At 45.5% G+C, this 13,787-nt stretch overlaps 1 protein-coding gene across 2 annotated transcripts in view; it reads left to right on the top strand.

Moving 5' to 3' along the window:
- AMOTL1 (angiomotin like 1) overlaps nucleotides 1–13,787 on the top strand; it is a 156,729-nt gene that overhangs the window by 26,528 nt on the left and 116,414 nt on the right. Inside the window, exon 3 of one of the 2 annotated variants that reach the window (XM_058545387.1) lies at nucleotides 8,125–8,175. In XM_058545387.1, coding sequence (XP_058401370.1) covers nucleotides 8,125–8,175 — 51 coding nt within the window. Of the gene's footprint in view, nucleotides 1–7,732; nucleotides 8,176–13,787 lie in introns of those variants that run through there. The other variant, XM_058545385.1, reaches the window with a different exon arrangement.

The raw sequence follows: 13,787 nt of genomic DNA, 5'->3' as shown, positions 1-13,787 counted from the left end.
GCCACTCCCGCTTCCTACACGCCTAGAAATACCCTCAAGGACCTGGGGCAGTGATTTTACAAACTTATTTTAAAGGTCTGGAACACATTTTCCAAATGAAATCATACGCAGTGCCTGACACACAAAACAGAAGGGACCAGTATTGAGCCAGAGCCCTGTCTCTCACTGTGCATTGCAAGCTGAGCTGCCTGCTCCTTCAATTTGCCAGCTGCCACATCATACGTGTGGGGATTTGGTGCAGGAGGGGAGGCCTCCATAGCCCTTTTCAGTGAATCCATAAAACACTTATTCTTCCTGTTATAGATGTGTTCACTCAGCTGTTTGGGAATCCTGCTGTCATCCACTCTTCCCAGGGGACTCAACCCGCTTAAGTTCCTCATTCTGGGAGAGGAAGGAAGTGTGGGAAACACAACCTGGCAGTAGGGGCCAGCTGTGTCTAGAAATTTAGTGGTGCTGTTCCCATTATGGTGATAAAAACAGGAAGGAGCAGATTTCCCTTCTGGTGCCCTTCAAGGTCAGGGAGAGTTTTAACACTTCAGGAAGGAAGAAAGGAACTTTTTCTGAGAGCACTCTGTGTGCCAAGCGCTGCCATGGGCATTATTTCATTTCATTCAAATCCTCACTGAAATCTCATCAAGTAGTTATTGTTATCTCCATTTTGCAGATGAGGAAACTGAGTCTTGGAAAGGCAAGATAAATAAGCCAAGCTCATACAGCCAATGCCAGCAGAGCTTCCATTCAAACCCAGGTCTTTGTACTCCAGAGCTGTGCTCTGTCAGTTTCAAAGGGCAACACCATTCGGCATCTCCACCTTTCTGTGAAGCTTGATCCTTTTTATCTACTTCTCTTGCATACAGTATGGTAAAAAGACTAATACAATGGAATCTCTTATCCATGATCTCCTATTGGCATCTTTTGAAACAAGTTTCATAAAGGTCTTTTCATTTTACAGAGGAGATCACAGTCCAGGCAGGTTTGGAGACTTATCAAAGATTAGTGGTGAAACTAGGGCTAGAACCTAGGCGTCTGCTTCTCCTTCTAGCACCTATGCTATACTACGCAGACTGCAAAGTCTATAGCTTCTTGGAAAAATCAATTTAACATGAAAGAGGAGAGGCTCCTATGCAGCCCAGGACGATTTTATTTGCAGTCTCTGAAGGAAGCAATTCCCTCTCAGGCCTCTGTCCAGGATGCTGGGATGGAAAATATGAGATCAGAGTGGTCTCTGCATCTCAGCAGAAATTTGCATTCATCCTATGGATTTCTTTTTTAATGGTTTAGTCATGGATTTCAATTGCAGCAAATGTTTTTGCCCTTAATCTTAACACAGGGTGTTTTGTCTGATTTCACTCCATAGATACAACTGAGTGTGAGTTGGAAGTGTATGATTTTCCTCTGCAGGGACCTTTTTCTGTGTGTATTTTTGGAACGGTTCTTTATTCTGATTCATGTCCACATACACCTTCTAGTAGCTTCTTGGCTCAGCCAGAGTTTATTTCCTTTGATATGCTATTGAGTGAGGAGCCTTTTAAATCTTCATCTGCATTCCATAGTTGGTAATAGGAATCCTGGGGGGCTGGACGGATCCAATTTGTTTACATATTTCACAAAACACCTTGCTTTTGTTAATAACATCTACTGCATTGGTATTTGAATTTTTGGAGAATATATTTAGCATTTTTACCAAAATAAATCCTTGGCTTCCTGTCAGACTTAATTTCATATCATTGCTTGGCTTGTATTGTCTCTGCTAAGGATAATGAGTTTTTTTTCAGGTGAGATATAGTTATTTTTCCTATAGAGCCCATTTCTTTCTTCTGGAAGTTACGAAACACTTAAAGCCATTATCTGAGGCTTAATTTTCATTTAAGGGAAATAAAGCAACTATGTTTTCTTTCTCACTTTCATCAAGGATTATAAAGAAGTGGGATTATACCAAAAGAAAAGAATATTAAAGCCTAAGAGGAGAAATGTCCTTTGGGTCAATTCGGGCCTGGAGCTAATGCTGTGACCAATTAAGAGCAAATATCTTTTTGATGAAACCTTATGGGTGGTCATACATTTGTCCTTGGTGTCCTCTGTTGGCTTATCCTAAGAGGATACAGCTCAGGCAGCCACGGCCCGCTCTTCCCTCCTAAATCAGGCCTGCGCACGCTCCCCAGGGAGAGGAGAGGAGGAGGGGCAGGCATTGCTTCTCCACTCTGCTCTGCTGTTAACTAGCAGAAGGCCTCCAGGAGACAGAAGGCTACCTGCAGGGAAGAAGAGCAAAAGGCAGTGCTGGGCAGGAGAGGAAGACAGGAGGGCTCAGCCCACATCTTTCTGTCTCTCATGCTTGAAATAGGTGACATCCCAGGGGTTGGGGTTGGGAAAGTTGGACACAGATCCTAGCACAGATCCTCTGGCTACCATTCTGACTTGTTACTATGACATTTGTGTAACTCTTTCTTGCAAAGGGAATTGATGACATACCTTGGCTGAAAAAAGCTTCTCCCCATGTTTCATTTAGCTCCTCACCCATCTCTTGGAGGAAGAAGCCACATCTGTGTGAAACCCCATCTCCTCCCGTTCTCCACTGACCAAGGAGCTGTGTAGCCCCTGAGGACCCCGGAGTCAAAGCAGCCCATAAAAGCCGGCTGGGGACAGAAACAGGGGCCCTCTCTGTGGCCTTTCCTCCAAGCAGAGACTGCAGTCAAGGCAGGCCCTGCCACCTCTGCAGCAGCAGCTGGCCAGGGGATGGTGGCAGACTGCTGCGGGCATGGGCCCGGCCCTGGCCTGCAGTCTCTGCACCGTAAGCAGAATATTGTGATGGGCACTGTGCTAAGAACTTCTCTTCCAGCTGCCCCCCCAAGAGCTAAGAGCTCTTAGCTCCTGAAATAGAGCCAAGGATTCGTTTGATCCTAGAGTTACATCCAATGTTGCTATATAACCAAACTTCATTTACCAAGGAACAAGGGTTCTGATGGAGTTTTCCAGATAACTGAAGTATATACCCTTCAAATGCCTACATGTTGTTCAAAGTTTTATTGTTTTCTAATAGCTGATGAGACTTTTTTCTGTGGCTTTTTGTACACTTTCTTGCCCTACTAAACAGAAAATAGTCACACCCTAGCTTATGATTGGAGCTGACCAAAATTACATTTAGAAACTTATTGCCTTTAATTTAGAATTTATAATATGATATCTAACTTGTTTAAACAATTCATATACACATTTGAATATGCCTAAAAAAAAAAATCTCCACTGGGACTCGCAAGAAGCTGTGGATGGTGTTTCAGTCTGGGGATGGAGACTGGGATAGGATGGGAAAGAGGACTTTCATTTTTCATTTTATACTCATCTGTACTAAGTGTTTTTTCCTTTACCTTGAAATATATTGTTTGCTTATTTAACAAAAATTAATTTAGAATTATACATTTTTATATATTGTTTTTTCCTTTACTTTGAACTTATACTATTTGCTTATATAGTAAAACTAATTTAGAATTATATATTGTGTACTGTCTTACACTATATAATTATATATATACATATATATGTATATGTGTGTATATATGTATATGAACATTAAAGCTAGGGGTTGGGTTCCCAGGCTAGGTCCCAAAAACCTGCTCAACTCATGATGTAGCAGGGCAATAGTATGAGTGGACGTGAGACATTAGCCCCCTGTGTAATCTATTTCTATGGGAAACCTGAGTCCCAGAAATATTTCACCCTGAGCCCTAGAAATATTTCCTTCTTGCCGCTTTCTGCCCATGTCCCACTCTCTAATAATTGCTGCCCTAGAAATAGAAGGAAAGACTCCCTCTTCCTGTCTGCAGGGGCTATGGCAGCAGGAGGCTCAGTCTCCTCCCAGGACATTCAAAAGAGGGGACTCCGGCAGGCTCAAGCCCTCTATGTGGGGGAGAAAGCAACATTTACTAAGCACTCACTGGGTGCCAGGCACCGTGCTTGGTCTGTCTCACTCTTCACAAGTTTTGCTTCTCTCGACAATCCAATGAGTTAGTATTATTGTCAGAAAACTGAGGCTCTGAGAGGTTTAGAAACATCCCTGAGATTGCCCCCTAATTATTGACAGCACTGAGACTCCAACCTATAAACTCATGCACTGTCCTTTATAACTCAGTGATCCTCCAGCAGAACCACTTCTTTATAAGAAGCCTATAAAAGTCGAGTACAGATAGGCACTTTGGACACTGCCCGAGGTTCAGTAAGGTCCTCTGTCATGGAACCCCTTGTTAGAAGGTGAGAGACGTGAGGGCAGGAACCTGTTCTGATCACATTTGTATCTGCAGTTCCTAGCACAGTCCTGGAAGCATGGTAAATTCCCCATAAATGTTTGTTTGATTAACAGGAAATATTATTGTTCGATCTGCTCTGCTTCCTAAGATGGAAAATTGGAAGCATGTATTTTAGAAAAATTTTCAACAGCAAACATTGAAACAAGAAAAATATTTTCCCATTAACCTTTGGTTGATTAGGAAATTCAAATAACTAAGGTGCTGTAAGGAAAGTTCTTGGCTTACGAGTCATCCATTTATAGGAACAAATTGAAGTAGAGTCCGTTGTATGTTAGAACAGCTTGGCAGTCTCCAGAACCTGGAGGCGGGGGAACATTTACAACACTCTTCCTAAGGGGAAAACCCGCTCCCAGCTCCAGGTAACCAACTTTCAAGCCAACTCTTAGAGCACAAACTAAAAGTTGGAGACAATGTAATATTGCCCTTCAAATATTGTAATTTGAAGCATACTCTGTGGTTAGCGACTCCTTTCAGTAACTCAAAGTTGTTAAAGGAAAGAAAAGAGCCCATTTTTCTCAGCTATAAAGGAGCATGCCATCCAATAATAAATCATATTTACTTGATTTTCACAATGTGACAGTCTCCCTTGTGGGGGCTCTAAGTGTATTAGTTTATTGTACTCTCACCACAACCTCATGAGTTAGGTCTGATTATTATCTCCATTTTTGCAGAAAACTGAGGCTGGCAGAAATTACTAGTTAATAGTAGAGCTGGTATTAGAACCAAGGTCTAGCTGACCCCAGAGCCCTCTATAGACTGTCTTTCTTGGAACACAAAGGCTAGCTCTCTCTTGATATGAGGGGGAAATGGAGGAGACGGATCCTGCAGACAGTCCATCTGAGCCCCTCCACTCATAGGATGAGTGGGTCAAAAGTTGGTCCTATTAGGACCAAGAACTGACCATCAGAGCTGGCAATGGCAAGGCTAGTCTTGACCTTGACAAGAGCTACTTTGGAAGCCTGTTTGCCTTTAAGAGCAAAAGGAAGAAGTGGACACAATGAGTGTAGACAATTCTTTTAATGAGTTTTGTTGTAAAGGGCAACTGAGAATTGAGAGTGGTGGTTAAGGAAGGATTTTTTTTTTCAAGATAGGAACATAGTGGCATGTCTGCATACTGATGGTAATGATCTAGGACAGAGGAAAACATTAATTTAGGTAGGCAAGGGGAAAAGCCAGGTGAGAGGGCACACGATCTGTTCCACATGGAGGACTTGGCATTAGATGGAGTACAGGAGGTTCCTCCCTAGTAACAGAAGCAGGAGAGTGAGTAATCGAGGCAAATATAGATTGTGGGGCTGCACTAAGGTCCACTTGAGGTTGCGGTCACGAATTGAAAATAAGACGAGGCAGCATGATGGTATGCTTCTCCAACCATTTTTTATCCGGGTGCTGGCAGAGAGAAGGTGGAGAATTGATTTTATCAGGGTTGTGGTTTTTTTAGGTAAGTAGTACAGAGAGAAAGAGAGATGAATTTGAAGGTGTATGTAAAAGAGAAATGATAATAATAAACCTGGAAAATAAGGTAGATAAATGAGGTAGGGAGGTCATGAGGGGAGTAAGGGACTGAGAAAAGGTCATGGGATAAGTAAATTACAGGTGCTGTTAGGGTCAAGGAGACATTGCATTAGGATAACAGAGAGAATAAGCTGGAAAGGTAGGAGTGATAGTTGGAGAGTAGAATGCCTGACATTGAGATTATGAATGGTGTTACTCTGAGAGCAGGAAGCTGGAATAGTTGGAGGAGGTCAAGGAAGGGAGAGGATGTTGAAGAGTTGGGAGACCAGAGTATGAGAAGAATCCACTATTTATATTCGGAAATAAGAATTATCACAGGAATGGTATTGAGGAAAGTGACAGTTAGCCAGATGCCAATATCTTCAAGGAACGAGGTGGAATAACCCAAGGGTCTGTAGATGGCTGCAATAAGTAGGAGTGGTGGGTGATATGGTATGTTATTTTTAAGGAGGGCCAGGTTTTGATCAGAGTAAGAAATTGAAAGCAACATTCAGAGAAGAGGCTGAGGATATTGGGGATTTTGTTGGTGTTGAACCATGAATTCCGGAGGGCAAATGGGAGGATTCTAGAGGTGGGAGGGGATGGTGTGATGCATGCAAACATTCACCCAAGCACATTTACTTGGATTTGGGAGCTCAGACGGTCAGGAGTTGGGGGGAGGATGGGAGGGTGGGGAAGAAGATAGAGAGGATAGGCTAGGCAGCTCAAGAATGGCTGCTTCCGTGGGGAAGGACAGCCCCACCCTGCTTCCCTGGCATTCCTCCCTGAGCAGTGATGGCTAAAGTGGCTTCTTTCTGTCCTCCAAGGTAATTTGTAAACCAAAAGCTGACAGTGGAAAACCCAGAGACGGCTGAGTGTTTACAGAATTACAGCACACTGGCACAGCTCCGGGGCCCTCAGGCTCCTGCAGCTGGTGAACTGATCACTTGGAGACTACAGAAAGTTCCCAGGAGGTTGCCCAGGCTGTTGAATCCAGTCTCCGGGGACAAGGAGGGAGAAGGGAAAACCATTTCCCGTGTTTGCTCCTTCCTTCCTCTGAAATCCTCCCGGCATTGGCATCGGTGCGGGCTCTCTCTCTGGAACACATTCCAAAAGCCCAGGGCTCTCCCAGGCAGAGCAGTCAGTCCTGGGGGAAAATACATAATAATGCATCTGCTCAAGTTATTCAGGCCACTGACCCAGAGAGATTCCCACAAGCTGACATGAATTACTTTAGGACCTACAGCTCGGCCTCTCGGACCATAACTTCTGTTTCTACATTCTGTATTTGAAACTGCTCAACTCTGCTCTGCTCTCCTCAGTCAGACAGACAGACAGACAGACAGACACACACACACACACACACACACACACGCACACACCATCACAGTGCTATGCAGTCATCCATAAGTTACTTAACTTCTGAGGCTCAGTTTCCCTACCTGTGAAATGGAGACATATCACCTTTCCTCCTTGAACCAGGTGGTCTCTTAAGGGGAGGAAATATTGTTTGGACTGGAGTTAGAATTCAGGTTCAAAAAGAAAGAGTGGGTTGAGGGGCATTTGAAGCTCCTCCTCCCTCGCTGCAAGACATATTCAAGCTTTGAAAATCCTGCATCTCCCCATGAGAAACACAGAACAAACGATTTCCCAAGCATCGGAGTAGGGCAGACGTAATACAAAAAAGCAGGAATCGTTTTAGAATTGGTTATGCTCTAATTTTTAATAAGTGGTCAAAGGAGGTGGAGTGGGGGAAGGGAGGACACCCTCCAACGGAGAGTTGGGAGGCAGCGCGCGCGCTGCTGCAGAGCGTGACGGTCGCGGTCGCCTAGCAACGGGAGGCGGGGATGCGCGCCCGGCGCCTCGCTGGATGGGCGCGGGTGCTCGCCGCCGCCGCTGCTGCCACGCGCTTTTGGGCTTCCAGGACCTGCCTGGAAACTTTGGGGCTTCTCGGTGCTGGAGGGTCGGCGCCAGGCCCGGCGGAGGCAGCGATGCTCCCCGAGGGCTGAGGACAGAGGATGAGGTCGCGGCCAGGCGCGCCAGGCACTGGGAGCCGTGGGGTCGCACCCGCGGAAAGTTGGCGCGCACCTGCTCGCGCCTGGAAGATGTTCGGTCTCTGGGCCGAATTGCTCCCCAACTGTCTTTGGCAATTTCTTAACCCCGGGGCATCGGGCGTCCCGAACCCTGCGTGGCCCCGGGTTCCCGGATTCTGATCGCTGGGAGAGAGAAACCCGCGCTTTTGTAAGGGATCTGCGCGGTAACGGATGCTTAATCGATTCGTCCTGAATGGTTGCGACTCTATTTTTGTTTTCTGCTTTTCTTCTTCTTCCAGACAGTGAGTTTGTGGAAGCCTCTCCCGCGCCCTACAGCTCAGAGGAGTTAGGTAAGTCTGCCCTTTTGCCTTTTCTTCTCGGAATTCCTCCTGAGAACCGCGAGTTTGAGAGGCGCCGAGACGAAATCAGCCGGAGAGACCGAAGGAAAGGGCCAGGGGACACTTCCCAGGCTGCACCTTCTCTTCGCGGCGAGAACTGGCCTTTTCTCAGCGCGTGCGCTTTGAGGTGGCGAGGAAAGTGTCAGATGTGTGTGTGGGGGGACGGTATGTGTGTGGCCAGGTCAGTGGTGCTGCTCCGAGGAGCGCAGCACAGCAAACTTCCCGACCTGGGGCCTCTGTAAGCATTCACACTCACATCCTGCCTGGAAGGACGCGGCGGTGGCTGGTTCTGCTTTGCCATGTACCTTACACGAGAAGGACATCGTGTGGGTAGTCCTTAACCTGAATTTAATGAAGTCGAGGAGCAAAAACGGCGGTCTAGCAATTAAATTCCAGGATCTGGGAGCTCTGTCCCTCCCTGGTTTCTATTCCTCATTCAGCCTGTAGGTGTCTGGCAATAGGGCATTTCATCCTCCTGTGCCTGTCGTTTTAAGTGGAGATTTGTGGTGGATGAACCTCCGCACTCTTGTCAGAGACGGACTTCCTTGTGTGAAGAGAAAGAAATTTGCCTTGTCAGGATCCCTCCAAGTATTTCTGCCACCCAGTTCCGCTTGGTGTCTTAGTGGTTGGTTTCTTTTTTTCTTCTTCTTCTTTTTTCTCATTCTCCGGTTTAGTTTAGCTGCTAACAATCTGGGCTGTCAAGTCTGTCCTTGCTGTTCTCCTATCACCAGCTTGACAATCTTGCCTTCCTACCATGAAATGACAGCTGTTTAAAAATGTTTATCCATAGTAACATTCTCAGCCTTGGGTGCCTTGTTTCTGGTCAGCCTCTCTGTCCTGGGATGTATGTCCTCATCAAGTCCCACCCCACCTGAAGTAACATATCCCCTCAGCAACGACTTTCATCCATTGCTAGGCACTCAGAATAGGTCTAGATCAAGGACGGCGTTCTGAGGCAGGGAAAAGTACCTTGTTTTATTCAGAAGATGTGTTTCTGACAAGTTGTGAGGCATTCATATCTCTGTAAATGGAATCATAAATTAAATGCATGAGCAAAACTAGCTTTTAAAGGCACACTATGGTGAATCCTTTTAGGAAATGAAAATGACATCTAAACCATAGCTTTGGGTGAAGTGGTTTATTAAGAGGCCTGATCCTTGGTGATCTGCTCCACATGTGTATAATTGTGTATTAATGACACCAGCCTTGGAAGCCCACAGTGTGACAGAAGCTGTTTGGTCCTCTTAAATTATAGATAAGCATAAGCAGCGGCAGGATGAGCATTCCTTGCTCTGAGAAACCACCTGTATAACTACTAAATTGTTTGCATTCACAGAATGATTTATGTGCCAGAAAGGCCCAGGTGTTTGACCCTCTTTCGTTTCCGTCTCTACCTCTGGGACTAACAGACTGGACTGCCCAGCTGAGGCACTGATAAATGGGGGGAGCCCTTAAATTAGTGGTAGAGAATAAGAAAACAACCTTCTTTCTCTTCAGCTCCCCTGTGGTAAAAGCCCAGTTTCTCATGAGGAGACGAGAGTAATAGGAACCATGGGGTTCCCTCCTGGGCTCTGGGATTGCAGGATGATTGAGAATATAAAACACAAGTCTGAGAGTCTGAGACCAGAGTTCTCACTGCTTTAGCGTCCTTAGTAAATATGTTAACTAGCCTGTTTTCCCATCTTTGAAAAGCTGGGGTTGTGCCAGGTGACCTCTGAAGTGTCATCCAGTTCTAGCCTCCTGAGATACTGTGAGGGGCCATAAGCCAAAGGAAGCCCATAGCTAGTGGGTACTTATCATTTACATTCATGTGCCATGGTGTCTGGGGGCATGGTGTCTCCAAAGGGTTATTCTCTTCCTGACACGGCAGCTCACTGGATGTGACTGCGTTGTTTCCATGCTATTCAGGTCAGGTTAAAGAGGAAAATGGTATTTCTCCTTTGGAAAGTGTCATGATAGTTTTAGGTGCTTTTCTTAGACACACAAGAGGGAAAAATGCCTTTTTCAGCAGGTAATGAGCTTGTCAAGCACCCATTCTTTGTGGAGCACAGATGAGAGATTCACCCCCTGGCCAGAATATAAGGGACCTGGAGAAGAGTGAGAGGAAGAGGAAAGTCATAAAAACTTAGTTTGAATTGTATCACTTCACCAGTTTGTGACCTTGGGCAGGAGACTAAACTGCTCTGAGCCTCAGTCATCGGGTCAACCAACTCAGTTGGAGACCTTGCACGGATGTGGTAAATGGTGTATGTAAAGTCCTAGCACCATGTGTCGCATGTGTGGGTATTCAGGAAGTGTTTGTTGCTGTGGTTTTATTATTCTTCTTCATTTGAAAGACACTAATCTCCCATGCATGAAGGACGGAATAGCTCTTATCAGTTGTCCCACCTAGTACCCCAAACCATTTTTATTTCTAGAAATTTCTCTGCAACTTACCTAGTCTCCAGAAACAGATGCTCAGGGATGGTGATCAGATCTATTTAATTATGTAGTGATTTGTCCATGGAGCAGCATGTGGAATGGTTTTCCATCTCAGGTCTTTGGTGACAATCCCACTACTTTGTTGTGGCATGATTGGTAGTCTATTTCACCTCCAAATGCTCTTATCTGTCTCCAAATGAACTAAAACTAGCTCCTTGGGGGACTTATTCTCAGTGCTGCAGCAAGATCATATAATGAAATTAAGTTACCAGAAGAGGGATTTATGAAAAGGCAGTAGGAAAAGGAGTGTATCTCTAGATGATGCTGTATTGAAGGCTGCCAAGATGGACAGTACAGAAATATGTCCTCTCTCCTCTGGTGGTACCATTTTCTAAGGAGGCAAAGCCCACACCTCTCCATAGCCTTTCTGTAGTCTCATCCATGGGTAGAATGATGGCCATCTGAGGGAGTGAGAAAGAATGCTTAGAGAGCTGGGGTGAACCCAGATGTGGACATGTCTGCCAGTCTCGAATAACCTTTGTAGACGCCCCCCTACCTGGAGGAGGATAGATATTTGGTTTGGCATAGGAGGACCACCATGATCTGCGTCACCCCTACCCCCATAACGTTCTAGTTATATTGAACTAGGGAGGAATCCTCTAGATTCAGCTCTGTTCCCTTTGCCTGCATGCCCTTCCTCCCCCATCTCCCTTCCTCCCCTGGCTGTCTCCTACCCATCCTTTAACACTAAGCCCATGTGTCATGTCCTTCTAGTGGTTCTCAACCCTGCACATTGGAATCAGGGGAGCTGTTAAAAGTCCTGAGACCAGGTCCTAACCCTGACCAATTATATCAGAATGCCTGGAGTGTGGACCCAAGCATCAGTGTGTGTGTTTTTTTAACTCATATCTCAAGTGATTTCAATGTGTAGCCAAGGTTGTGAGCTACTGCACTAGATTGTGGCCACCTCATTCTTCTGTGTCAGTCTAGCAGCCAGCACAGTGCCTGGCACACGTAAATCTTCAGTTAATGCTTGTTGCACAGGTGAGTGAGGGAGTCACCCCTCAGATGCTTTGTCTTTTCGTAGTTGTGTATCTCTAAGATTGGCCCCTCTGCTGGTAGTAACAGTGCTTTAGGGACTCAATCCTTTGACCTGTGACCTATATTTCTCTCTTTTTTTCATTCCTTAGGCTTATCTACTTTATTTTCTATCTTTCTTAAAAATTGAAGTTTTAAAACCATTTTTTTAGTATAATAGTAATACATGCTTATTTTAGAAAATTTGAACATTAGAAAGAATGAGGGTGGGGGGAGTCCACTCTCACCATCCGAAAGCAGACTGGTCCCTTGTTTCCTTAACTTTTCCTCATTGCTTGCCTTTGGGGTTGCTGGACCCTCTGGCATGCCTCAGTGAGCTCAATGGCTGTTCTTTGTGCTCAGACCCTGTGAACTTCCCTCTGGGGGTCAGAAAGGAGTGCTCATGAGAATAGCATTCTTGGGAGCCACCAGGGCTAACTCCCCCGAGGGCCTGTGTACCATGAGAAAGGGTTATCTTGTGCTATTCTTGCCTTCCTCATTCAAGCAGGATGTATGGGCTTTATTAGAATAAATAACATTTGTGTTACTTCTTTAAAATAGTAACTAAACGTTTGCCAGCCATCCTAAAATATGAAACACGATTTCAGTGCTGGATAATAGTCTTTACATCTGTCAGAGTGCAGCAGCTTGTAAGTATAGACTTAATCAGCATAGGCTGACTGCTGTAACAAACAAACCCAAATGTCAGTGGCTTAACACTAGGAAGCCAGTGTTTCTTGCTTTGTTGTATTCTGGTGTTGGGTTGTCAGAGGGCTGTCCTCCATGTGGTCATTGAGAGCCCCAGGCTTCCTCCATGCCCTGGCTCCACCAGCTTCTAGACCATCAGCTTCCTTCACTGGACCCTCTGCATCCATTTGGCAGATAAGTGAATAAAGTGAGCAAGAAAAAGGTATGCTTACTCTTGATTTTCTCAGCATGGAGGTGACATACTCACGACCCTTCATATTCCAAAGGTGAGAACTAGTCCCATAGCCTCGCCCCGATGGAAGGAGGCTGGGAAATGTAGTCTAGTAGGATGCCAGCAAGAAGAGGAGAACACGTCCATTGGTGATCACTTCCAGTCTTATCAGTCGTATTTCCCTTATTGCTCAAACCACAATGACTGAGCCACATCCTGGCCATGTAGGTGCTTGGTCTCTGTAATATTTAGGATACTAGTTTGGCTCCTATAACAGAGGCTAAAATGACGGTAACTTAAACAAGAAACAAGTTAGTTTCTCTTTCGCTTAGAGCATAAGCAGTCCGGTGTTGCTATGGTAGTTTCAGATGCTCTGATGTCCTCAAAGGTAGCTTCCATGCAGTAGTCTAAGATGGCTGCTTCAGATCCCACCCTCACATCCACATTCCACTCTATAGGAAAGAGAGAAGGAAAGTGGAGAGGGCTCAGCCTGAAACCTGTGCACATCATTTCATTTACATTCCTTTGGCCTGAGCCTCAGTCATATGGCCACACCTAGCTCCAAGAAGGCTGGGAAATTTGGGTGGGGGTTAGGTGGAGTCTATTGGCAGAAGAACCATTGGATAGGATGCAGGGAGAAAGAAGTACTGGACAATTAGTAATCTTTTTTAACTAGTTAGAGGAAGCATGTCTTAGTGGTTAAGAGCATGGACTTGGAGTCATATTTGCTTTGTGACCTTGGGCAAATTACTTAATCTGTATCTCCATTTCCTAATCTGTGAAATCATGTGCCAGCTATTTCTGATGCTCTTCCAGAGCCACCTACCACCCTTCGCCACTCTGCTCTGTGCCCTGGAAAAGTTACCTTTTGGAATGTATCATCCGCCTTCTAGTTGGATTTGGCCACTGAGAGGCACTGGCAGGATATGGGAGGATGGAAAGAAAGATGTCAGGATATTTATTCCCTTCCCGTCAGGCTGTGGAATAACATGGCTATCTTATTCTCTTGAAGACCACAGCTCCTCTAGTGTGGCCCTCTCCTAGAGCATCAGGTCTTGCTGGATTCTGGAACCTCCCCTTCTGGCTTAGGGGTGGTAGCAGCTGTGGCTAGCCCCAGGGTGCTTCATCATCCTTTGTTTTCCCTTAA

This window comes from Diceros bicornis, chromosome 7, assembly GCF_020826845.1.
Source record: "Diceros bicornis minor isolate mBicDic1 chromosome 7, mDicBic1.mat.cur, whole genome shotgun sequence".
NCBI lineage: Eukaryota > Metazoa > Chordata > Mammalia > Perissodactyla > Rhinocerotidae > Diceros > Diceros bicornis.
The sequence above is the reverse complement of the archived record's forward strand: the minus strand, read 5'-3'. Positions and strand labels throughout refer to the sequence as shown.